A 27,176-nucleotide genomic window follows, 5' to 3' on the forward strand; every position below is an offset into this window, starting at 1 on the left:
AACTTTGGATCATTTCAGGTCTAATGCCAGAAATAGTAAATTATTAAAGATGGAATGAATGATTGTTAGGCTACATAATCTCTGTCTCTACTACTCAACTCTGCTATTTTATTTCCAAAAACAGGTGGCTTGCAGAATTTTGCTCATGGACTATTGTTTGCTAATTTCTGCTCTATGAGAAGGAGATTAATTAATAGTAATTTAAGGAATTATTTATATTTATATAGTTTCCATTCCAAGTGTTCTTAATTATTTTTTCTGAAGATTTATATGTGTTTATTTATTTGTTTATTTTATTTTTCAAATAGGAGCACCCAGGCTAAAATGTCAAGAACTCTTGAATTATATCATGGAAACAGTGAAAGATTCATCTAATGGTGCCATTTATAGAGCCGATTGTAGCAATATACTGCTCAAGGACATTCTTTCAGTGAGAAAATACTGGTGTGAAATATCTCAGCAACAGTGGCTAGGTATGTTTTGAAATTTGTTCTTAATGAATTTTTCCTTGTGAAATGATATTTCCCCAAAAGAGTAGTTAGAGTCTTTCTGTATCTCTAAATGACCTCACAGTTTAACATTACTTTAATAAAATTAAATGATTACAGAATTTGACCCTAAGATTGCATTTCTTATGTGCTTCCTAAATTATTTTCACTGACAATATATTAGGTGTCTGCTATCAGAAATGGAATTATAGAATTGAAAGATGCCATCTCCTAGCCTCAAGGACTTGATAGACCAGTGGCAGAAAAAAAACAAGTAAACCAAAATTACAATGCAATATGATATATTTGGGTGCAGTGAGTTCACATATCAATGACACTTAAACTCAACCATGATTAAGGTAGAAAAAAGAAAACCGAAACAGAGTATATCATAAAAGTGAAAGCAAAAGAGTTTCAAGTTGAAAGGAGTGTGACATTTCAGTGTTGTAGAAATGGTAAGACATAGAAGTATCCATTGGGTTAAGCAATTAGCAGGACACTGATAATGTAATGGAAATCAAAAGTGTTAGCATAGGTTATGTAGGACCCAGTGTGACTTATACGATTAGTAGAGTGCAGGGAGGAATCTAGTGTTGTTGACAATTTGTAGGTGAGAGGTACTGAGAGATCACAGAGGAAGGAAGTTATGGTCAGAGACTGAAAGATTTGAGTTTATTAATTTCAAATATGGAACATTTCTGGGTCTAAAAGGGTCATGGGTACCAGGAAGGAACCTCGTATGTTGATCGTTTGTTAAGTGAAAGGTACTAACTGACCACAAAGGAAAGAAGCTGTGGTCAGAGAGTGAAACATTTGAGTTTATTGATTTCAAAGGTGGAAGCATTTCTGGGTCTGAATGGTTTAATGAAAAAGGAATTTGGCTCTAACAAGATCACTTTAAGCCAGATGTCAAAGTCTTCCAATACAATCACCTCTGAAAATTTAGAAACTCAGTATTTTCATTGAAAAGTATTTAAGATAAATTGTGCTAACTAAATTAAAAGACATTTGTCTTTATTGTTTACTGTCAGTTTATCATTTCAAAATGAGATATATGTGAACCATAAAATCATGACCTAATCAGTGCCCTGTCTGACACTCTTCTGTTCCCACATGAATAAAAGCCTGCTCAGCTGTGGGATTTATTTCTAAGGCATCATCTGATCCTTTGCTGTAGTTCTGAACACAAGGTTAGTTTTATCACAAACACAGCCTTCCACAAAGCTTGTGGCAGCCTTTGGAGAATAGGCCAGTAATATCTAGCATGCTCCAACAAGTCTCTCACCAAAGTGGTCCACCCTAACTATTTAGGACATTTGCAGATTTGAATTTTAGATTGTTACTTGTAACCATAGTTCTCAGTGGGATAAAAAGAAGGCAACCCTTCTTTTACTATGCTTCCATCATTTGGCATATTCTCTGAAATCGTTTTTTATTTTTAAGCAAGCTACTACCACTTGTAATAATTGGCCCTTTTGTTGAATTATTTTCCTAATTAGCTCCCTTCTCTGAAACTTGCTTCTCTAAGGAGGACTATGCCCAAGAAGTGAAGTTTACATTCAAAATACATATTTGGCAGTAGTGGTGGTTGAAGCTATGGTTATGCTGAGATTGTCAAGGGAGAGAGTTTAAGAGTGAGATGAGAAGATGGCCTAGGACTGAGTCAACATTTCCATATAAATTTTGGAATCACCTTTTTTATTTCTACAAAAAATCCTGCTGGGGTTTTGATAGGGATTGCATGGAATGTATTGAACATTTTAGGAAGAAGAGACATCTTAATATTGAAGACTCTTCCAGTCCATGAACATGATATATTTCTTCACTTATGTAGGTCTATTTTGATTTATGGATGTCAGTGTTATTATCGGTATATAGAATTTGTATATTGTTATTAGATTTATATTGCAGTAGTTTATCAATTTTATTGTTTCTAAGAAAGTAGATCTTAAAAGTTCTCATCACAAGGAAAACATTTGGTAACTATGGTGGTGATGGATATTAACTAGACTTACTGTGGTGATCATTGTGCAGAATACACCAATCATATTGTACACCTGAAATTAATATAATATGCCAGTTATATCTCAAAAATATTAATCCTTTAAAAAAAGGAAAGATCTCAAGTCAATGATCTGAGCTTCTATCTAAAACTTGAAAAACAAACAAACCCTGCCCTGGCAGAGTTGCTTTTTTTTCTAGACTGTTGTTTTTTAGATATGTTTGTATAGTGAGCCTTGGGAGAAAGAGATGTTGATAGAGATGATTAATGGCTTCCTGCAGAGCAAAGGACAGGTTTGCTTAATAATATTATTATTTTTTAAAGAGTTACACTTTATTTTTTTTAAATATATTTTTATTGTTTTCAGAGAGGAAGGGAGAGGGAGAGACAGAAACATCAATGATGAGAGAGAATCATTGATTGACTGCCTTCTGCACCCGTCCCCCCTCCCCCCAGGGGATGGAGCCTGCAACCCAGGCATGTGCCCTTGACTGGAATTGAACCTGGGACCCTTCAGTCTGCAGGCAGACACTCTAGCCACTGAGCCAAACCAGCTAGGGCAAGTTTCCTTAATTATTATAAGTTTGGAGTTTCTCTCCATAGCTCAGTGTTCATACCTGTTTCACCTGTTCCTCTTCACTTTGCTTTTGACATTGAGGAACTTATGCAAAAATGAACATACCCTACTGTTATTTCTGTGAGAAATAAATTGTCTACTATTAATCCAATGGCATTAAAACAAAACAAAACAAATCTGGAATGTGCACTGTGTCAAGTGCTTTGTTAGGCCTAGATGAAGGAACATAGGGTTAGAGAAGTTAAGTTGCTTATCTGAAGTCTGGCTCTCAAACGTGTTTCTGTTCTCTGCTGCTTAAGTTGTTCTTGTCTTGAACGCAACTTATATAAAACTAGAGGCCCGGTGCACAAAAATTTGTGCACTGGGGGGGTCCCTCAGCCCGGCCTGTGCCCATTTGCAGTCCAGGACCCCTTGGGGGATGTCCACCTGTCAACTTAGGCCCACTCCCCGGGGGATCAGGCCTAAGCTTGCAGTCAGACATCCTTCTGGCAGCCAGGGAGCCTCGGGGGATGTCCAACTAAAGGCTTAGGCCCCCAAGGGAGCTGTGATGAGGAAGCTGGGGTGACAGAGGAGCCACGCTGTCCCGCCCCGCCACCCCGGGTCGCAGACAGCTGACTCGGATGGCGGCAGGGCAGGCAGGATGGTGCTGTTCGGCCCCACCGCCCTGGGTGGCAAATAGCAGGCCCGGATGGCGGTGGGGCAAGTGGGATGGCGCTGACCAGCCCTGCCTATAGTATGCAAATTAGCCGCCATCTTTGTTGGCGGTTAATTTGCATATTGTGATGATTAGCAAATGGGAGGTGTAGCGAAGGTATGGTTAATTACCATGTTTGTCTATTATTAGATAGGATACAATTAAATATTAATGGAATGTTTTCACTGTATTTAAATAATATTATTTAAATATTTTTGTGTGGAATTATTGAAACTTAAATTGTGACATTTAAGTTAAATGATTTGATAGTTTTTAAAAAGCATAACTAATACTTTTTTTTTTAAAGAATTGTTTTCTGTGTACTTCAAGCTATATCTCAATCCTTCACAAGACAGAGTCTTACTGGCTAGAATCATTCATGCTGTGACTAAAGGATGCTGTTCACAAACTGATGGATTAAATTCCAAATTTTTGGATTGTTTTTCTAAGGCTATTCAGAATGCAAGGTAATTTAATCTTTTTGTATTTTATTGAAAATCCATTTGATCTTGAAAAGCATGTTTTTGACTCAGTAACTAAAAATTCTACCAACTTTTAAAACGGCTCATTATAGTAGGACTAGTGTATTCCCAAAGGAAGTACTAGTTAGGTCCAACACTTCCTGAATATCCTGCGTACAGACCATGAAATGATGTTCCTAAGTGAGACCTCTTTCTTGCTTTTCTAATGGCAGGAAAGCTAAATGCCCTCTAAGTAGTTTTGTTTTTCCCATTTTTGAGAATAAGAATAAAATAAAATAGTATATTTGGAAATATCAATATCTTATATTTGTGTTGTTTTACCCACTTATTATTACAAATCAGTTTTGTGTAATTTTAGACAATGTTCCAGAAGCAGAAAGAGCTAACAGGAGTGATACTTAGCACCAAAGAAGAACTTTTTTGCTGTTGCTATGTAGTGCTGCTGTTATTTGTGTGTGTGTGTGTGTGTGTGTGTGTGTGTGTGTGTGTGTGTGTGTGTGTGTGTGAGAATAGTTCTGAAACTATTATTTGAAAATTAGATACTGTTTTATTTCAGCATGCAACTTCATAACTGTCTTTAGTTTGTGTGTTTTTCTCCCTGTTAAACCAAGTTGAGTGTGTTTATTTTCTTTCACAGACAAGAAAAGACCTCTGCAGGTTTAAATCATATCTTAGCAGCATTTGTTATCTTCCTCAAGGCTTTGGCTGTTAACTTTCGAATTAAAGTGTGTGAGTTAGGAGATGAAATTCTTCCTAACTTTGTTTATATTTGGACTCAACATAGACTTAATGATTCCTTAAAAGAAGTAATTATTGAATTATTTCAACTGCAAATTTATATTCATCATCCAAAGGGAGCCAAAACCCAAGAAAAAGGTATAAAGGAAGTTTTTGCTGTTTTGAATTTGCTTCTTCATTGAAACATAGAGGCTTAAGCATGAAATCCGTATTTGGGAGGAGGTAATGACCTACTTTTGGATTGCTGTGCTTACTGATGATATTAGTCATGATGATATTTTTCACACACATGTTTTTAGAATTTGGAGCTGTGGTAGAAAATCATATTTTGCCTTACCCTTTTGATTAGTATAATGCTAGATATTATGAGGAATACAAACAAATATGAGCTACTATTCCCTCTAGGAGTTAATTATGCAGCAATAATTAGTTGCTGAGAGGGATGACATAGACTAAGTGTAAAAGAATTTAGAGAAGGCATGGTCTTATTTACCCACACATTGCTTTTATTAGAAGATAAAATAGATAAATAAGGGCTGAAAATAGCCAATCAGGTTAGTCAGGGCCCAAGGAAGATTTATACATATAGCCTTAAACCTCATAGTTACTCCAGGCCCCTGTTTACTGGGAAACCAGAAATGAATGACCCATGCACTCTTAGTCCTTCACATTTGTCTTTCATCAAGAGAGTATTGCTTGGATGGTGTAGCTCCATTCAGTAGACAGGAACTTTATTGGGTGGACCTGGAACAGAATGAGTTTTCTCATGCTCAGCCTGAGTTTGCCTTTGGGCTTGTACTAGCCTTTGGACCAATTCATCCTGACTAGTTTAATGACCTTATTAAGATACCATTCTGCATTGAGTAATAGTCCCTAAAATGAGGGAGAACTGCTGTAGCCACTTTTTAAAATCAAAGGTAGCTGTGTGTATTACATGAGTTCTAGTATGTATGGTTAGATATATTTTTAACCCATGTAACCACTGTGAGTCAAAGAATGGTAATTTTTCTTAGTTTATCATTTTTCACATAGCTCTCACCAAGATGAAAATCAGTTTTATTAGAAGATGGTATGACATGTTTAGGGTTTTAGTTAACTGCATATTAGGATGAATCAAAAATTGGCAGGATGAGGAGGCTGCCAGAAATGCTACTGTAGTGTAAGGCTAAGTAAGTAGATTTCGTGTTTTCTGTTTTGTTTGTGGGAAGTAATAGCCCATTGTCCCCCCATACTGGTCAGATCACAGTGGAAGTATTATGTTCATCAGATTTTGTAAAGTCAGCATTTTAAATTGCTGAGTAATAAGTAGACTGGAGTGTATCTAGGGAAAGAGGACTGGGATAAGGAGAATTGTGGATAACATATTATTTGTACACTAGTTGAAGGATGTTTCTTTCTTAGACATACAGATAACTTGGTCCTCATACAAAAGAGGGAAACATCCACTGTATTTGCTTCAGGGGAGAGAAGAAATTAGAGAAAGCTTGATTGAGATTTTGATTGAGTTGATTAGAGAAAGTTTAGATCAAAATATGGAAGAATTTTATAACAAATACAATTAACTGTGAAATGGACACTGATATGAAGTAGATCTTGTCAAAGATATTGTCAGAGGAGGCATTAGTACTGAATAGAAGGTTGGACCATATGTCTTCTAATGTTGTTTTCACCTTAACAGATGAATAATTTTGTGGGAATTGGTGGTACAAATGGAATATATAATTTTTTGAATTACAGGTGCTTATGAATCAAGAAAATGGAAAAGTATCTTATACAACTTATATGATCTGCTAGTTAATGAGATAAGTCATATAGGGAGCAGAGGGAAATATTCCTCAGGATCTCGTAACATTGCTGTCAAAGAAAACTTGATTGACTTGATGGCAGATGTTTGTCACCAGGTACAGTAGATCTTGTCACATTTTAACATTTCTTGTTAATTTTTTTACTGGGCTTTTAAAATCTGTGTTCTGATAAAAAGCCTGCAAAATTGCTTTGTACATACATGTAACTAACTACTCTTTTCAAAGCACCATAAATATTTAGAATTGCCTTCTGACTTAAAAGGTAACTGTTCTGTATATTATAAATTTAGTGAAAAGTGATGATGAACTTTTTCATTCTTAATATATTATCTATAGGAAATAAGATTACCCTAACCCTAATGTTTCTTTGTTGTTGTTGTTCTGTTTTTTGGTTTTACTGAGTTAGAAATCACAGCACAAAATGTGTTATTTTAAAGTGTACAATTTAGTATTTTTAAGTATTTTCACTGTGCTTTATACCCATCACCTCTATTTAATTACAGAACATTTCCCCAAACTTTTCACCTATTAGTGTCAGTCCTAATTCCCCACTTCTTCCAGTCCCTAGCAACCTGCCACTAACCTACTTTGTCTATCTGTTTTTCCTAATTTGAACATTTCATGTAAGTACAATCATACATAAGTGGTCTTTTGTGACTGGCTTCTTTCACTTAGGATAATGTTTTCAAGTTTTATTCATATTTTACCTTGAATCAGTATTTCATTTTTAAAAATTGCTGAGTAATATTCAATTGTGTGGATGTTTTACATTTTGTTACTCATTCATCATTCGATAGCTTAATGTTTCTGAAGTAAAACTTTTTCCCTCAAGATTTGGTTAACATCCTAGATCATTTTACTTGTCAATATTTTCTTAATGCTAAATTTATGATTTAATTCCTTTGAAAAAAGAGGTTTTTGCTTTGCTTTTAGATATCTTGGTGTTTTTTTAGTAAATATTACCGGAAATAAAGCTTATACTCTTTTTGGTAATATTTGCTCTCTAGAGAGCCATTGCAGTCATGCAAAATTGTTTGTTACTTTATGACTTCTTGTATCTTCATTTGAGGAGTGATGTTGTTTTCTAATAGTTCGTAAAAAATAAATCTTTATTTTTTTATTTTACAGGTTTTTAATGAAGATACCAGATCTTTGGAGATTTCCCAGTCTTATACTACCACACAAAGAGAATATGGTGTACCTTGCAAAAAGAGGAAAATAGAATTAGGCTGGGATGTAATAAAAGATCATCTCCAGAAGTCACAGAATGATTTTGAACTTGTGCCTTGGTAAAATATAACTTTTTTCCCCCTCTTTCAGTGTCCTTTTAGTCTCATTTAGTTTTTCTCACAAAGACCTCCTTTAATCTCATTAGCCAGTAGGATAATTTCCTTGGCCAGAATGAGGTCATTTGCTCCCAAACCATTCACTGACAAAGGGAAAATGCTAGCCAGGACTTGTTGAGATCAACCACCATGGCTCATCTGCTGTTGTAGGGACAGGGCCACTTTTCTTAAGCATATTGCCATAGCAAGGAATAAGCGAGAATGGATGCCTACTAGGCAATCACTAGTGTGACTCATGGAATTCATTCAGTTGTACACCTCAGTATAAAGAGAGTTAACATGCATAGCACCTTTTTGTAGAATTATATTAGGAAGAAATTCAGGATGCCTTAGCTGGTCGGGCTTAGTGGATGGAGTGTCGGTGTGCGTACTGAAGGGTCCCAGATTGGATTCCAGTCAGACACGTATGTTGGTTGCAGGCTCCTCCCCGGCCTGGGCCCTATACAGTCGATGTGATGTGTTTCTCTCTGTCTTTCCCTCTCTCTTCCACTCTCCCTAAACATCAATGGAAAAATATCCTCAGGTGAGGATTAACAAAACAAAACAAAAAAAGAAATTAAGGATAACATCCAGAAATCACACATATTTGGACCTTATGCCATGACAAAAGGCTGTTTTTTTCCTTGTCTCAAATAGTACTCACAATTATTTAAATAATTAAATAATCATTGGAATTCTGTGGGAAAAAAAAAAGTTGGTCTGGTAGAAATCTTCAGAATTCATCCAGTTCAGCCTGTTTGCTGTACTAAAGAAATAAGTGAAACAGAAAGGTTAAGCAGCCTGCCTAGGGACTGTTGGAAATTTGAAGATTAGTGTTCTTTTGATATTTACTATGTTGATGTAATGTTTAAATATAATTGAGTTGTGCGGGGGAAAGCGTATTTATTTAGATACCTCTTGTTTAAGCTCATGTTTGTTTTATATAGTTGAGGGTACCTAGTTCAATTAGTTAATTTGCCCATTCAGTAAAGAGTTATTTATTGAACAGCTGCTATGTGCCAAACATTAGCGATGCAGAAGTGAATAAGATAAAGTTTCTATTCCTGAGTAGCACCCATTTTGGAGAACTCACAGCAAATATTTATTGAATTAACTGAATTAATGTCAAGGAAAAACCGTTTTTTGAGGTTTTGTTTGTTTTTCTGGTTTGAAGGAATATTATCGGTGGCTGAAGAACAGGGATGGGTGCAATAACGCAGGAATATAATATTGCTAATTTAGTTTTTCTTTAAAGTTTTTGTGTAAGGGAAATATAGCTTACCCAGCTAGACAAAAAGCTGTAACTTCTTGACACTTTAGGAAGTAGGGCCTAATAAAAATTAAGAGCCAGTGTATTATGAGAGCAGTACGGAAAATAATGATGGTGATATTCTAATTAGGGTATTACAAATGGTACTATAGCTATATATTGATTTTTTAGCTTGTTAGTAGAATTGAGTAATTTTCAAATTAATTATAATTTTTTTCAGGTTACAGATTGTAATTCAGCTAATATCAAAATATCCTGCATGTTTACCTAACTGTGAGCTATCACCATTATTGATGATACTATGTCAGCTTCTACCTCAACAGCGACGTGGGGAACGCACACCATATGTGTTACGATGCCTTATGGAAATTGCATTGTGTCAAGGCAAGAAATCAAACCTAGAAAGCTCACAAAAGTCAGAGTTATTGAAACTCTGGATTAAAATTTGGTCTATTACCTTTCGCAATATAAGTTTTGAGCAAATACAAGCTGAAAATTTTGGCTTACTTGGAGCCATAATTCAAGGGAGCTTAGTTGAGATTGACAGAGAATTCTGGAAGTTATTTACTGGGTCAGCCTGCAGACCTTCATGGTAAGTTGACTATGCATTGTATTAGATTTTGCAATTTTCATATTTACATATTTTATTTATATATATACACACACACAGGGGTGGGCAAAAGTAGCAGTAGATTTATCTTTGCAAGTACGCAAACACAGAGTTTATTTTTGTAGAGGCCCAGTGCACGGATTCATGCACTGGTGGGGTCCCTCCGCCTGGCCTGCGGGGATCAGGCCGAAACCAGCTCTCTGACATCCCCCGAGGGGTCCTGGATTGCGAGAGGGAGGTTCTTGGGTGACACACCCCGGAAACAGGCTCATCACCTGAGAACTGCAGCTGCCAAGTCACGGTAGCTCGACAGCTCCTGTGTTGAGCGTCTGCCCCCTGGTGGCAGTGCACATCATAGCTACCGGTTGGTCGGATGCTTAAGCTTTTATATATATAGATTAGTTGTATTATTTATTTGTATGATTTCCATACAGACAACTGTAAACCTACTTTTGACAACCTCTGTATACAAGGTGTCCCAAAAAAATGTATCCACACTTTAACAGCTGATAGCCCAGCTAGGGTTTCTTTCTTTTCAAATTTAACCCATTGGAATTAATAATTATTCAAAGTGTGTGTACATTTTTTGGAATGTGCTGTATATTCATCTATCCCCTGATTTTTGGAATTTGGAATTTCAGTTAAAGATTGTTAAATTCTATTTCAGATGCTTTTAATGTTTGTCCAGGAAGTCTTAATAAATAAATGTAAATTTAGTTTTAAATGTGGAGAGATTACTGCAGTCAGTTTTAAAGAATTAAATGTTTTAAATTTTTTATGGGTAATTTGACAACTTACCACTTGTTTGCTCAATATTCATAAACCTTATCATTTTAGTAGTACTATATTCTTAAAGAGGTTACTTATAACACTAATCATTCTTTGTTTTGTTATAGTCCTGTGATATCCTGTTTGACTTTGGCACTGACCACCTGTGTAGTTCCAGAAACAGTAAAAATGGGAATGGAGCAGAATATATGCGAAGTAAACAGAAGTTTTTCTTTAAAGGAATTGATCATGAAATGGCTCTTATTCTATCAGTTAGAAGATGACTTTGAAAACAGTACAGAGCTGCCCCCAATTCTTCACAGGTAGTTTGAGTTCATTGGTGTGCTGTTGTTTTTTGGTTTTGTTTAGTCAGGCTCCATCCATTACTATTTGATGCTAGATGGCTTTATTTTATAGTGATAATGCAGGATTTCCCAGAGCTAGCCCAAATATTAAACAGTCCCTTTGTTGTTACAGTTTACTTTCTTTTTGCCTGGATCTTAGTCCATGTACGTTTACTTTATTTTTGTCACTCTGTCCACACAGTGAGAATAAGAGGGTTGTGCACAAAGAATGTGCATATAACTCTTTGAGCACTTATGTGTTCTTTTGTGATCTTCTGTAAATAGATCCACCTGAACATATATCCAACTCAGGTGTATCCTGGAATCATAATGAGAGTATCTTCTGGGTGAAATATGTTAAATTAGCAGATGGATGAAATGAGAAAAAGGCAAAATAGGGCGTAAGTAGCTTGCCCACATAACCTTTCCATAGTCAATAATTGGAACTGAATGATTGGAGGACAGACCTCTGGATCCTAGTACTTTAATTTCATAATTGTTTTATTTCAGAAATGAGCTTTACAAATTTGCACATGATTTTGCTTCTAGAAAGTGTTAAAAATAATAGTAACATACAATGTATGCTCCTTAAATTCTTTCAGATGTTAAGACATTCAGTATAGGTGAAAGCAATTTTAATTTTGCATCCAAATTTTAGAGGTATATACTAAAGTCAGACATTGATGTTTAAGTTTAAAGAATACTTTAAATGGCTTTGGTGTTCTAAGTGAAGATTTTTATTTTCCTTTATAGTAATTTTCCTCATCTTGCACTGGAGAAAATTCTTGTGAGTCTCACTATGAAAAACTGTAAAGCTGCAATGAATTTTTTCCAGAGTGTGCCGGGATGGTATGTTATCTAATAGAGTTCTGTGTTTTTTTAAGTTATATCTTTAATTACATCTTAGAAATGTTGAACTAAATTGGTCAACTGAAAAATCACAACTGTTAGCTAGGGAAATGTTTCTTATAATATATAAGCTCAGTTGGTTGGGCATTGTCCAATGCACCAAGGGGTTGCTGGTTTGATTCCAGTTGGGGCACATACCTAGGTTGTGAGTTCAATCCCTGGCAGGAGGTGGCTGATTAATGTTTTGTTCTCACATCAATATTTCTCTCTGTCCCTCTCCCTAAAAATCAATTAAAATAAAAATCTAAACAAAATAAAAAAATAAAATAAAAATAAAAATCTGACTATGTGACCTTCAAAAATGAATGATAAAAAACGGCAATGATATTTGAAGAAAGTGAAAACAAAAATAAATTTTAAAGCCTCATTTTAGTTCATGGACTCAAGGGTTGTTGTTTTTTTTTTTTTCCACTATGACTGGCATGAAGATTTTTAATCTCCCTCAAGAGGGCTAAGATGAAAAAAAAATCTACATTTTGGAGAAATCAAAGGTTAAAAAAAGGAAATGCTTTATAATGTTATTTTCATATTTATATCTGGTGTTAGTGTTTCCTTTTTAATACTTTCTGAATTTTCTTTGAGATTGAAATTTGTATTTGTTTTGTGCATCTGTTAGTAAAATTTGCTGCTTGAATAATGAAATTTGGTTCAAGTAGGTATCAAAGTCCAAAGAGGAGCATTTAAAAGAATAATTTAATACTTGTATAAACAGTCTTTGAATAAGTTAATATTTTCATTTGTATTATATTGCTGTTATATGAAGATGAAATATTAGGTAGTTTAATTATAAATAAAAGATCTTACTTTCTTTAAGTGATCAGCACCAAAATGAGAAAGAAGAGCCTTCATTCTCAGCAGTTGAAGAACTATTTCTTCAGACAACTTTTGACAAGATGGATTTTTTAGCTGTTGTGGAAAAATGTGCAATAGAAAAGCACCAATCTAGTAGAGGCTTTTCTGTCCATCCAAATCTCAAGGAATCACTGGATCGCTATCTTCTGGGATTGTCAAAACAGCTTCTAAATAACTATTCATCTGAGGTGAGATTTTTAAAAATAACGAAGGCCCATATTTCATTCCCCTTTGTAGACTGGTTAAGGAGAAATAGGTAGGAAAGGCACTAAGAATGGTGAGAAGCTTCCTTTTAAAAGCAAAGTGACAATACATGTCAGCTAATAGTGAAAACAGCATGAAAAAAGGAAAATCAAAGAATAATAATTTGATACTCTTTGTACCAAGAACTCTGGTAAACACCATAGAAGTAGAATTCTTTGGGTGGGTTTATGGTTAATAATAGTAATGGTTTTGAGTAGAGCAATTTGATGAAAAAGTGACTCAGTTTTGTTGAGGGAACTGTTATAACACCAAAGCATATAATTGAAACTGAATGTCACAATCCTTGCTAAAGCCTTTCTTAGATAATCTCAGCCATAATAATTCATCTTTTGATTTTCATAATACTTAATATTTCTATTTTGAAAGGATACTTAGCATCTTCCTTGTACCATAATTTGTGTTTATATTTTATACACAAATACCTCTTAAGCTATGCTAGAAGTTCCTTAAAGGGCATATATGTATTTTTATTGATTTTTGTATCTGCCACAAGCCTTGTTACATGGTAGATGATAAAGTATTTGTTGAATAAAATAAAAACTATAAGCTACTCAAAGGAGTGAATTCATTAGCCAGGAATAGTGAGCTAAAGAACCAGAGAAGGGACACTGTGCCTGTTTCATCTGCCTTAACCTTAGTAACTGACATTCTTCAGGATCACAGTTGTAACCACTTTCATTACAGAGTAACATGGTGTTCAGTGTTTTCCCCTAAAATGCCATTTCCTACAATATAGGAACAACAACAACAACAAAAATCTAGTTTTTCTGTGTAACCTTGGCAAAATCATTAATAATTTTATAAAATTGGCTAAACAGTACCTACTTGCAAAAAATATTTGTGTTAGTCTATGGAATCTAAAAAGCTGAATAAGTTAAGGTTCATGTCCTTTAGAAGCTCACAAGGTCATTTTAATATTTATTTATATGAATCTAATTTCTGTGTCTGTTCTAAGAGTTACAGACACTTATTTACCTATCAGGTTTTTTTTTTTTCTTCCTCCTTCAAATACTTAAGGGCCTTTGTGTGCAGAACACTGGGCTACTTTAAGAGGAGATGTCTTACTTGGCCATGATTACATACTTCCGCTGTTTTCTTGAGAATCCTGGTTATCACAATTCTTCAAGGATCTCTTAGATGTTTTTTAGAGATAACCAGAATTATGCCACTATTAACTCAATTTACTGTATTTAATGTTTCTTATTATGTACATAAATTTTTTCTTATAAGAGAATAGAGGCTCGGTGCATGAATTTGTGCACAGGACCGATCGGGGCCGGGCTGGTGGAGGGGAGGGGATGCAGGAGGTTGGCCAGCTGGCCCCACCCCCGATTGGGGTGGTGGGGGCCGATTGGGGGCCAGGTCAGCAGGGGGAGGGGCCACGGGCGGTTTTGGGGAGCCGATTGGGGTCCCAATCAGATGCACATCATAGCAACTGGTCGTTCAGTTGTTCCGTCGTTCCGGTCGCTTGGCTTTTATATATATAGATAATCATAGTGTACTCAGATTACTTATAAACTATATGTTTTTTATTTGTGTTTTACTTTTAAGACTTCAAATACAGAAATGCTTGTCCGGTGTTCAAGTCTTTTGATGGGTGTTCTTGGTTGCTATTGTCATATTGGTGTAATAACTGAAGAGGAAGCATATAAATCAGAATTATTCCAGAAAGCCAAGGTATGAGAATTTATGTAAGTTCTGGATTAATTGAATGAAATATATCCCTGGGAAAATTAGTATACATGTTTAGAAAGCACAAATATTTATGTAGGTTAACCATTTCCCTTGTATTTATGTAGCCTGAGAAGAAATGATACTGTGTGTTCTTCCTTGAGATGTGAAATTATTTTAAGCCAAAAATAAATACAGTAATTGAAATAATATTACATTAAAATTTAATCTTAACAAAAATTCTTATTTTTATCTTACTTTAAAAAGTTTTTCCTGTGATCAGTTATCCTAAAGAATCCTTGACTAAGAGTATTAATCAAGTAGGCACTCAGCATGAAACTTATTTTCATCTCTGGGTACTACTGTCAGTTGTGTGATTTGTACGAATGGGATAATATATGTCCTTTAAAAATTGTTAGTAATTTTTAATTATGCTATAAATCAAGTATAACTTCTTAAATACTTAATTTTACCTTTAAGTAAAACTTTTAAAAGCAGTTATTAAACTCTAATTTTAACTGAAATTTGAATTTTTCCTTCTTTATTTTTAATAGTCTCTAATGCAGTGTGCTGGAGAAAGTGTTACTCTGTTTAAAAATAAGACAAATGAGGAGTCTAGAATTGTTTCATTGAGAAATATGATGCATCTATGTACAAGTTGCTTATGTAACTGTAACAAGGTAAGATGTTCTTCCTGCTTGACAGTATAGCCTTCCTAGGGGATTGATAACTGGTTGGTGTTGTTATTATTTTTTGGTTTTTGGTCCATTTGTAAGTTTACACACTGATATAAAATTAAATTGAATGGAAAATAAAAGGTAGTATCCAGAGGAATAAAGCAACAGATAATCAGAATTTCTCATGAAACTAATTTTATCATTTCAGGAAGGTTTCAGAGATTATTTTACCACTGTTATATACTACATACATGACTCTTGCTGTCAGCATATTTTCATCCTATATAATAAAAGGGTAATATGCAAATTGACCCTAATGGCAGAATGACCGGGAATGACTGGTTGCTATGACGCGCACTGATCACCAGGGGGCAGATGCTCAATGCAGGAGCTACCCCCTGGTGGTCAGTGTGCTCCCACAGGGGGAGATTCGCTCAGTCACAAGCCGGGCTTATGGTTGCGAGCACAGCGGCAGTGGTGGGAGCCTCTCTTGCCTCCTTGGCAGCATTAAGGATGTCCAACTGCGGCTTAGTCTGTCTGTCAGTCAGACATCCCCCAAGGGCTCCTGGCTGCCAGAGGAATGTCTGACGGCCAGTTTAGGCCCGATTCCCGGGGAGCGGGCCTAAGCCGGCAGGTGGACATCCTCCAAGGGGTCCCTGACTGCGAGAGGGCACAAGCCCGGCTGAGGGACCCCCCACCCCTGAGTGCACGAATTTTCGTGCACTGGGCCTCTAGTTCATTTAATAAAAATGTGTTGACTGCTACAAGCCCTGCTGAGGGACCCCCCCACCCCCGAGTGCACGAATTTTCGTGCACTGGGCCTCTAGTTCATTTAATAAAAATGTGTTGACTGCTAGCTGTTTGATGTGCATACCACTATACCAGGGATAGTGAGCACCACAAAGATAAATAAGTCCAGCACATATGTTACTCTCTTTTTGCCCATATAGTCCTGTATAATGTTTGGTGGGAAGAGTGCTACTGTGTATAGTCTTTGTTTTGTTTTGGAGCGGGTCTGAGGGGGTAGCTGAGCCAGTTCAAATTGTTAAAAGTAATTGGAAACATTTTGAAAGCTGATGTTAAGTACATGACCATGTATCAATATTATCAGCATGTATTTTTGGTTTTGTAATGTGGTATTGTATGTTTTGCTGTAAGTGGGGAAGGAGAGAAAAGGAAGAATAAAATGTAAGCTACAATTATTGCTTGCTTATGTTTAGGGTCATTAGCTGGTATTTTACTTTAATGTTGTTTATGCACAGTGAAAGATATGTAGTTATTATTGTCTAAGGACAGATAATAGTATTTTTTGAAGTAATTTATAACTTCTCCCCAATAGCAAACTCTTTATCTGTGCTTTTTATGTTAGAGAATTTTCAGTGTAAGGGAAAATTTACATTTCAGTCAAGATAGAGAAAATATTATTTGTCAAGAATAATTGTTTTTATTTCTTTGTTTGCTTGGTTTTCTTGTTCGACTTCATTACAGCACAGTCCAAATAAGATTGCATCGAGCTTTTTCCTACGATTGTTAACATCAAAGCTAATGAATGATATTGCTGATATTTGTAGAAGTTTAGTAAGTATGCTTCTTGTTTTACTACAATATTTCATTGATTTTAAGATGCTTTCCCCTCCATTGAAATATCTCTTAAATGATGCATTTCACAATATATGGCATTTTATGCTTTCTAAATATGGAAATTAAAGTTATTTGGTTTGGGGGTGGGTATATTTCATTGCTTCTTAATATCAGTACCTAGCACAGTGCTTGGCTTTTAGTTTCTCAATAAATAATAATAGACTGAACAATTAGGAACTAAGCATCCAGGCTCATATCTCTTTCTCTGTAACATAGTTCTGTATTCATAAAAATAAAAGCAAAAACCTTGCCAGAGCAGAACATAGTCTCATCATGGTATTTGTTTTTCTTCTTCCATACAAATGGACTCTGTGATGCATACTTTTTTAACTGGAATAATACCTGGCACACAGAGTGGATATTCAAATATCTAATGAGTGAAAAAAATACTCTATAACTGAATTAATTTCACTTAATAATAAATCTTGGTCACTTTTTCATGTCACTGTTTAGTGTTACACCTTCCACTTTTTTAGCAGTTGCCTGATATTTTATTATATGGATATGGTATATATGTAGTTTTAACCCATCAGATCTTTTTTTAAAAGTAATTTAAAATTTTTCAATTATATTTTGTGTTACAATATTATGTTAGTTTCAGGTGTACAACCCAGTGATTAGACAGTTATATAACTTACAAATGATCACCCTGATAAATCTAGTACCATCTGACACCATACATAGTTATTACAATATTATTAACTATATTTTCTACGCTGTACTTTACATTTCCATGACTGTTCTGTCACTACCAATTTGTATTTAATCCCTTCACCTTTGTCCCCCATCTCCCCAATTCCCTCCCATCTGGCAACTGTGAAAGTGTTCTCTGTATCTATGAATCTGTTTCTGTTCAGGTTCATTTATTTTGTTCTTTAGATTCCACATATAAGTGAAATCATACAGCATTTGTCCTTCTCTGTCTGGCTTATTTCACTCAACACAATATCTGCAGGTCCATCCATGCTGTTGCAGATGGCAAGATTTCATTCTTTTTTTCAGTTTGACTCATACTCCATTGTATGCATGCACCACTTTTACTTCATCTGTTCATCTTTTGATGGACTCTTAGTTGACTTTCATATCTTGGTTATTGTAGATAATTCTGTAAGGAACATACGGATGCATATATTTTTTCATTTTAGTGTTTTTGGTTTCTTTTGGATAAGTACCCGTAAGTGGAATTGCTGGGTACTTCTTTGTCTCTGGTTATAGCCTTTGTTTCAAATTCTGTTTTGTCTGTTATAAGGATTGCTATCCCAGCTCTTTTGTTTTTATTTATTTATTTATTTTTTAATATATTTTATTGATTTTTTACAGGGAGGAAGGGAGAGAGATAGAGAGTTAGAAACATCGATGAGAGAGAAACATCGATCAGCTGCCTCCTACACATCTCCTACTGGGGATGTGCCCGCAACCCAGGTACATGCCCTTGACCGGAATCGAACCTGGGACCTTTCAGTCCGCAGGCCGACGCTCTATCCACTGAGCCAAACCGTTTCGGCTGTTTTTATTTTTATAACATAATTTTTCCCATCCCTATACTTTTAGTCTATATGTGTCTTTTGATGTGAAGTGAGTCCCGTTTGTCTTTTGATTGGAGCATTTAGTCCATTTGCATTTTTAAAATTAATTGTTAATAGATATGGAATCTAGGTTCTTGAACTTAATTCATTCCGGAAGGTTGTTCAAGGAGCGATTTATTCGAAAATCAAATCATTTTTTCCCCATTAGAAATAATGTAAATTGAATTAATCTGTTTCAGACCCCCCAAATGATTTTCTTCTTTAGCCTTTCTTATATATAGTACATGTCTAATGTACTGTTTAATCTTAAATAAACACTTCTTTTCTTAAATTTATCAAAACACTCCCTGTTAGCCTTAAACAAATCACTTTTAGCATTTGGTCTAGAGATGTCTTTCAGGTCTGCATACAGTATCTTTGCTTGTCTGTATATTACTGCTTCCAAGAAATGGCTGTCACTGGCTAACTGCTTTTCATCTGTCCAAACCAACAACAGTTTTTCTGCCTCTTTAATTGTCTGTGATCGTTGTTGCTTTCACACTTATCAACATTAGCACTCTAGATGGCCTCTTCCTGTTTTAAAATTGTGCTAATCCTTGTTTTCTCCAGCAACAAAAGCATTCTCTTCTTTGTTTGCTGCCTGAAAGATTCCTTTTGTCATGCTGAGGTATCAGCATGAAAGGGTTGTCAGGTAGAAAACCAAAACTTAACAATTGGAACATTTTTGCTGTGAATAACTTGGTCGAAACCCAAATTGTTTGAAGATGGGAGATGTTCAAGAAATGAGGTTTGAGTGTATTTATTGCCATTTTATTATTCATATTTTTTATCTCTTTTTATTCTGTTTTGATGGTGATGAACTAGCTTTTTCTAGTCCGGGAATCTCTTTATCCTTCCATTCTAAATGATAGCTTTCCTAGGTAGAGTAATGTTGGTTGTAGGTCCTTGCTTTATCTCTTTGAATATTTTGAGCCACTACTTCCTGCCTGCAAAGTTTCTATTGAGAAATCAGCTGACAGTCTTATGGGAGCTCTCTTGTAGCTAACTAATGGGTTCCTTCTTGCTGTTTTTAAGATTCTCTCTTTGTCTTTAACCTTTGGCATTTTAATTATGATGTGTCTTGGTGTAGACTTCTTTGAGTTCATCTTGTTTGGGACTCTGTATTTCCTGGACTTCTATGTCTATTTTCTTCACCAGGTTAGGAAAGTTTTTTGTTACTATTTTTTCAAATAGGATTTCAATTCTTGGCTCTCTCTCTTCTTCTGGGAGGCACCCCCATAATGTGAATGTTGGTACGCTTGATGTTGTCCCAGAAGCTCCTTAAACTGTCCACAATTTTTTGGATTCTTTTTCTTTTTGCTGTTTTGATTGGGTGTTTTTTGCTACTTTATCTTCCAGTTGCTGGTTTGCTACTCTGCTTCATCTTTCCCGTTGTTGATTCCCAGTAACTTCATTTCAGTTTGTGTATCTTTCATTGGGTTCTTCTTTATGTTTGCTATTTCGATTTTTATATTTCCTCTCCTTATTAAAGTTCATTTAATTCATCTGCTCTTCCCCTAGGTTCATTGAGTATCCTTCAACCAGTGTTTTGAACTCTGCACCTGGTATTGCTTGTCTCCATTTGTTTAGTTCTTTTTCTGGGATATTGTGCTATTGTTTCATTTGAGACATGTTTTTTTATCTCCTCATTTTGGCTGCCTCCCTGTGCTGGCTTCTATGTAGTAGGTAGAGCTGTTACATGTCCCCGTCTTGGTAGAGTGGTCTAATGTAGTAGGTGTCCTGTAGGGCCTAGTGACACAGCCTCCCTGGTCATTTTAGCTGGGTACTTCAGGTGTGCCGTGTCTTGGCTATGTGACCCCTCCTGTTGTAGTTGAGTTTTGATTGTTGTTGGCACATCAGTGGGAGGTATTTACCTCAAGGCCAGTTGGCTACAACTGGCCATGACTACAGTGGAAAAGCTCTTATGCAAGGGCCAACCCCACGGAGCCGGACTTGCTTCAGTGGGGCTCTGGTGCCTGATTAGTTCTCACCTTGAGTGTGCTGCTGATAGAGGTGGTTGGGTGGTGTTCTGGCATTGTCTGACACTGTCCACCTGGTGCGCTAGCTCTGGAGTCCTCTGGGAGGTGCTGACCAAAGTCAGCTGCCACCCATATCCTGCCCAGGGCCACCCAGCATGAGCTACAGAGCGATCTGCAGAAGACTGCTACCTGTGCTGGGCTTGGAGGTGATGGGGAGAGCCCATGCTGTGAACAGGGGCCAGCTGTTGCTCTTGCCAGGCCTGGGACCATTAGCAGGAGGTATGAGGCATGCCGAGGCCAGATCCTGCTGGTTGAGGTAGGGTTTGTGAACTTTTGAGAGATTTTAGGAAAGTTCTCAGCAGGAGCCAAGACAGGCTACTTGTATGGAAAAGCTACTGGAAGTTGCTTGGATGGGCCCACAAGGTGGGTAGGGCACTGTCTCAGGGACTTACCAGGGTGGGTGAACAGTTAATCAGACTCAGATATGGTGCTTGCCTGTGGGCCCTGTGCCAGGTGGCGGGGTCGGGGGAGGGGACTCAGAAAAGGAACAATGGTTTTTGCCAGCACTTAAGTCTGGGTAAAAGCCACTCTTCCAGTCTTCCCCCCATATCCAGACAATTCAGTTCCTCCCTGTATGTCCCTGGTGCCTTTTGAGCTGCTGTCCCAGTGCTGGAGCTCAGAGCAAGTGAATCTGAGAAAGTTTTTGCAGTGGAGCCCTTTAAGAGGAACACCAGGGACTCCAGCAGCGCTCTGTCTCAACTACAATCCCTGCTGGTTTTCACAGCCAGAAGTTATGGGGACTTGTCTTCTGGTACTGGAACCCTGGGTTTGGGGGCCTGGTTTGGGGCTGGGAACCCTCACTCCTCAGGGGGATCTCCACAGCCAAAATATCCTCCTGATTTTTAAAACACGTGTGTGGGACTAGATCCCTCTGTATCTACCTCTTCTACCAGTCTCAATGTGGTTTCTTCTGTATATTTTTATACAGACTTTTGTTCAGCTAGATTTCAGGTGATTCTGAGTGATGGTTGTTCTGGAGTTTAGTTGTAATTTTGATGTGCTCCTGGGAGGATGTGAGTGTTGCATTTATCTATACCTCTGCCTTGACTGGAAGCCCAGTGCATTGGGTCTTAATTAACATTTTAAGTAGTTTCTATTTTTTTTCTGTGGTAAAGGTTGTTTTGTCTATTTATATCTGTACCTATGAAGGATGAAGGAGATATTCTAGAAATGAAATTATTTGTTCAGAAGGAATGTGAATTTTATGTTTTTGATGGATATAGTAATTGTCCTCAAAATAATCATATCAATTTATACTTTTTTCCACACTTATCAATTTTGGGTAGTATTAAAATTTCTTAGTGTAAGAAATTTTTTGTAAAGATTGCATATTATTCTATTAGGTAGACATTACTATTTATATCCATTTTTCTGTTGTTGGACATTTAATAGAAATAATCCTGCAGTGTTCATGCATATGAATCTTGAGCCAAATGATTAGGTGAATTTTAATTACAATGTGCTTTGGAAAGAAGCCAACTTGAAAAAACATCTTTCTTTCTCTTTTGAAGGTCTCCTTTATAAAAAAGCCACTTGACTATGGACAAGTAGAATCAGTGGAAGATGACACTGAAAATGTAAAGGAGATGGAGAATCAGTCATCCATGAGTCTATTTAATGATTACCCTCCTAGTAGTGTTAGTGATGCAAATGAATCTGGAGAGAGCCAGCTTATTATTGGTAAATATATATTTACTTTGTGGGATTTCTTTTATTTCTTCATATTGATTTTACATTACAAAAATCCTCATTGATACCAATTGTATGCTCATTTTATTTTTTGGTAAAGTTTATTAGGATTGTTTTTTTTCTGTACCCTTTAGATTCTTTAATTTTAATGGAATTTATTAGTTTTCTGTTCTTCATAAGGACAATTAAAATAATCACTAAAGAAAATCATATAATAGATTTTTTTTGAAAATTGAAAGCAGGAGAGTGATAAAGTCATAATGCCATCCTTTTAAACTTTTTCTGTTATTTGTCTATAGACCTTTTGAAAATTATAATTAGCATTGACATTCTTATGTCTTTTTTACACCTTGATTTTTTAACATTAATTATAAACATTTTTTTTTCATTGAGCTGCTTGAATTGATGAGCATATTTTTTAATGGCTTTATAGTATCCCAATTAACATACATAACATAATTTACTTGACCATTATTTACTGTTAGAAATTTAGATTTCTTTTCTATTTTCTTATAATTAATAGTACTGAACTGAATGTCCATATAGATTTTTCCATAGATCATTTCTTGATGATAGAATCCTGGGGTAACCTTTAATGAAGAATTTTGAAGCTTTTAGTGTTTAATTGATTTCATCATATACTTTAATCTTTTTTTCTTGATAGAGGGGAGGCTATTTGAGCTAATAATGTTCCTTGTGTGTGGCTGTTGTGCCCTGCTCTTAGTTTTAACAAGTGCTTTTTATTTCTAGGTGCCATGAATCCCTTAGCTGAGGAACATCTGTCAAAACAAGATCTGCTTTTTTTAGACATGCTCAAGTTCTTGTGCGTAGGCGTAACCACTGCTCAGACCAGTCCTGTGTCATTTAGAGCAGTTGATATTCGGAGGAAATTGTTAATGTTAATTGATCCTAGTATACTAGATCTTACTAAATCTCTCCACCTACACATGGTAAGTTAAGTAAAATGAAGATTCTTTATAGTTCTGTCTGGCATTGCTGCTGAAGATAATAGATTGACATCAGAATCACATAGTACCTGTAAAGTGTTGAAATTGCTTTCTTGATAAATGAATCTGAGACTAGTTATAAAATACACTTTTTTCTTTAAAGTGCTTGGAAAAAAAATGTAAGTAGACACGGAAACATTAAAACTTGGATTGACTTTAGGTAGATTTATTATCTTAAGATATACTTAATTATAAGTTCTTTAAATTAGGCCAAGAAACACAGATTCTGAATGTAAAAGTAATCTATATATATAAGAGACTAATATGCTAAGTATCCGACTGCCTGACTGGTCGCTATGACGTGCACTGACCACCAGGGGGCAGATGCTCAACACAGGAGCTGCTGTGACAAGCACTGGCCATTTACAGAGAAATGGCAACGCAGAGCTGGCGCTGACGAAACAACAATCGGCTTCCCCAAGTGGAACACAGGCCCCGTCACCACCCTGGAGTGACAGCCCACCAAATTGCAGCCAATGCTGCCAAGACCCCATGGTACAAAATGCAACCTACAGCCCAGTCCATCCCAGAAACAGTGGCTGTGGGCACCAGATAATGACGTCACATAGCAACAACTGGCTTCCTTTCCCTAGCAACTAGCCTCCTTGGATTTTCTTCAGCCTAGGACAGTGATGGCGAACCTATGACACGCGTGTCAGAGGTGACACGTGAACTCATTTTTTTGGTTGATTTTTCTTTGTTAAATGGCATTTAAATATATAAAATAAATATCAAAAATATAAGTCTTTGTTTTACTATGGTTGCAAATATCAAAAAATTTCTATATGTGACACGGCACCAGAGTTAAGTTAGGGTTTTTCAAAATGCTGACACGCCGAGCTCAAAAGGTTCGCCATCACTGGCCTAGGAACACGACTTGCTTTATAGCCAGGTGGAAACACTTTACACTTTAACCAAATGTCTGTGAAGCATTTTCCCGTGCCTCATCTCATTTGATCCTCACAGAAGTCCTGGAATAGGCAGATAGGAGATTCAGTGGAATCCTATTTCCTATTCATTACCTGGAAAATGGAGATTTAGAAAGCTTAGAAACGTGACCCGACTGAAAAGAAGTAAGAAATGGTGGACCTTGAAAATGACTTCAGGTTTTCTCACTGCACAGACTATAGTCAAACACTGCTGCAGTTAAATATTTTACCCTTTGTTCTCCCTACAATAATAATCTGCTTTGTGTTGATAATTTGCTGCTGTGTTGCTGACAATTACCTGAAAGAGAAGTTGGGGTGCTTCATTGGACTGGAAAAAGTTTAGCTACATCAGAAAGCAGGTCTAATTAAGCAAGTTTGTCTATATTTATATGTAAAGTGCTCGCTGGCACCAATCGCACCCGTGTGTTTCGATCTGTCATTGTTGATTGTGAATTTGGTTGACAAATCTATTATAGAGAAAGGGTGAATAACAATATTAAAATATTTCTTCTAATTAAGGTACGAGCAAGGTTAGAAACAATATAGTTTTAGATTCTTGTTCAGGCACTTAATCCCAGCAATTAATAACTATCATTAATTGAATTCCTACAATAAATGTTAGATCTTTACATTCATTTTCTTTAATCCTCACAGTAATCTGGCTAAATAAATTCTATATCCCCATTTTACAGGTGAGAGTACAAAGGCTCAGATGACTGCAATTTTTTTGTTTTTTTAATGTTTTTATTGATTTTTAAAAAGAGAGGAAGGGAGAGGAATATAGATATAGAAATATTGTTCATTTGAGAATCATAGATTGGCTGCCTCCTCTAAGCCCCCTACTGGGGATCGAGCATGCAACCTGGGCCTGTTCCCTGACTGGGAATCGAACTGGTGACCTCTTGGTTCCTGCGTTGGTGCTCAACTACTGAGCAACACTAGCTGGGTGACATTGCAAGTTTTTTAACCGCACAAGTAATAAGTTGTGCTGGGATTTGAATCCAGCTCTGTTTGACCTCAATTGCTTTTTTTCTTTTTTTTTCTTCTTTTACTATACTGCCTTTTAAAGAAAATCACTGGTCTTGTGTGTGCTTGTGTGTATGAATATATGATTTTGTGGTTAAATATATACTTATTTAAGTAAATGACATGTTTAAAAACAATTGATTTCTCACTCCCTACCCTCCACCCACCCAACTATCCTAGTATCTAGTGCTTTTAAAGGAGCTTCCTGGAGAAGAATATCCTTTGCCAATGGAAGATGTTGTTGAACTTCTGAAACCACTATCGTAAGCAATTAAAACCATGTTATGTTCACTTAAAATTTATAAACTAACTGATGTGTTCTGTTATGCTTATAAAATTAAACTTTTTCCACCATAGCAAATTGTGTTCTTTATATCGCCGTGACCAAGAAGTTTGTAAAACAATTTTAAACCACATCATTCATATAGTGGGGAACCTATGTCAAGGCAATATGGATTCTGAGAACACAAAGGATGCTCAAGGACAGTTTCTAACAGTTATTGAAGCGTTTTGGTAGGTACAGATTATTCTGTGGAGTTCTTTTTTTGCTTCTTCTGATACAGATGTAACTTTTATATTTCTGCATTAGTGACTTCTTCTAATCCTTAATTGTAATTACATATTCTTTTAACAATAGTAAATGTAATTTGTGTTTTTTTCCCCCTTAATTTCTTGAAGAACTACATTGTATTTTTCTTAAGGCTTGGCTTTCTAAAGTGTGTTTAGTATTTCCCTGCAAATTTTGAATCACTTAATAGTTTGACATATATGGCAAATAAAGCAAAGTACATCATGTCGAAATCAATGGAATTGGCCTTATCAGTATCTGGTTATTTCATGTATATAATCATAGTGTGAGACAACACTATGATACTTACAGAGTAGCACATATATATAATTTAGAGCTCTCATATCATTTGACTGTAAAGGACTTCAGAATCAATATAGAAATGGTTTTTAAATTTTTGATATAACAACAAAGACTTAAAAATGTTTCCCTTTAAATTAAGATTACTATAACATGGTTAGCTGAAGTAAGATAGCTAAATCAGACATACTCATAAAAATCTAATAATATACATTAAAATGAACTAAGCATTTCTTTTATATGGAATTCTTTTTGGAAGATGAGAATATTGGCACGTGCCACATAATGATTAAAGTTAGCATGGAAAGAAATTTTGGAAGTGATTTTTTTTTTACTGTGCTTTTATTGGAATAATTATTTGACATTGAAACACTTTATTTCAGGCAATTAATCAAGGAGGGGAAATGTATATTCTCTGTAAGAATGGCACTAGTAAAATGCCTGAAAACTTTGCTTGAGGTGAGTTACTCCACATTAAGTGTTAGAAAGTTTTCCGTAAATTTTAAAAACAGCTTTTGTTTTTGTTTGTTAATGGGTGATTTCTTTCTTAGTATTTTGTATTTAACCTAAGTTGTTCTTTTTCCATAGGCTGATCCTTATTCAGAATGGGCTATTCTTAATTCAGCGGGAAAAACCTTTTCTGTAAATGAAGTATTTCCACAATTTCTTGCTGATAATGACCACCAAGTTCGCATGTTGGCTGCAGAATCAATCAATAGGTAATGAGTCAAATATTTATGAAATGTCTGGAATGCTGCAGATATCAATGCAATGCTAGCATAGTCATGGGTTACTTGTTGCGATATTAAAAATAGCTAATCACTTATATCAACTGTAATTTTTTAAAAAAGCTAATAGTTATTGAGCATATACTGTATGCCTGGCTTTTATATCAATATTATATATTAATATATATATATAATATACCCCCCGCAC

The 27,176-nt window shown here is 35.8% G+C and overlaps 1 protein-coding gene across 5 annotated transcripts in view; it reads left to right on the forward strand.

Moving 5' to 3' along the window:
• ATM (ATM serine/threonine kinase) overlaps window positions 1-27,176 on the forward strand; it is an 83,471-nt gene that overhangs the window by 12,487 nt on the left and 43,808 nt on the right. The window contains exons 5-22 of one of the 5 annotated variants that reach the window (XM_023744842.1): window positions 309-473; window positions 4,069-4,228; window positions 4,881-5,119; window positions 6,719-6,882; window positions 7,915-8,075; window positions 9,602-9,973; window positions 10,888-11,082; window positions 11,857-11,952; window positions 12,827-13,052; window positions 14,680-14,805; window positions 15,354-15,479; window positions 16,965-17,054; window positions 22,233-22,401; window positions 23,161-23,360; window positions 25,553-25,635; window positions 25,730-25,885; window positions 26,624-26,699; window positions 26,829-26,959. In XM_023744842.1, the coding sequence (XP_023600610.1) occupies window positions 309-473; window positions 4,069-4,228; window positions 4,881-5,119; window positions 6,719-6,882; window positions 7,915-8,075; window positions 9,602-9,973; window positions 10,888-11,082; window positions 11,857-11,952; window positions 12,827-13,052; window positions 14,680-14,805; window positions 15,354-15,479; window positions 16,965-17,054; window positions 22,233-22,401; window positions 23,161-23,360; window positions 25,553-25,635; window positions 25,730-25,885; window positions 26,624-26,699; window positions 26,829-26,959 (2,935 nt within the window). Of the gene's footprint in view, window positions 1-308; window positions 474-1,987; window positions 2,319-4,068; window positions 4,229-4,880; window positions 5,120-6,718; window positions 6,883-7,914; window positions 8,076-9,601; window positions 9,974-10,887; window positions 11,083-11,856; window positions 11,953-12,826; window positions 13,053-14,679; window positions 14,806-15,353; window positions 15,480-16,964; window positions 17,055-22,232; window positions 22,402-23,160; window positions 23,361-25,552; window positions 25,636-25,729; window positions 25,886-26,623; window positions 26,700-26,828; window positions 26,960-27,176 lie in introns of those variants that run through there. The other 4 variants (XM_023744843.1, XM_023744844.1, XM_023744846.1 and 1 more) reach the window with 4 other exon arrangements.

The sequence above is a fragment of the Myotis lucifugus genome, unplaced genomic scaffold (assembly GCF_000147115.1).
Source record: "Myotis lucifugus unplaced genomic scaffold, Myoluc2.0 scaffold_491, whole genome shotgun sequence".
Classification (NCBI taxonomy): Eukaryota; Metazoa; Chordata; class Mammalia; order Chiroptera; family Vespertilionidae; genus Myotis; species Myotis lucifugus.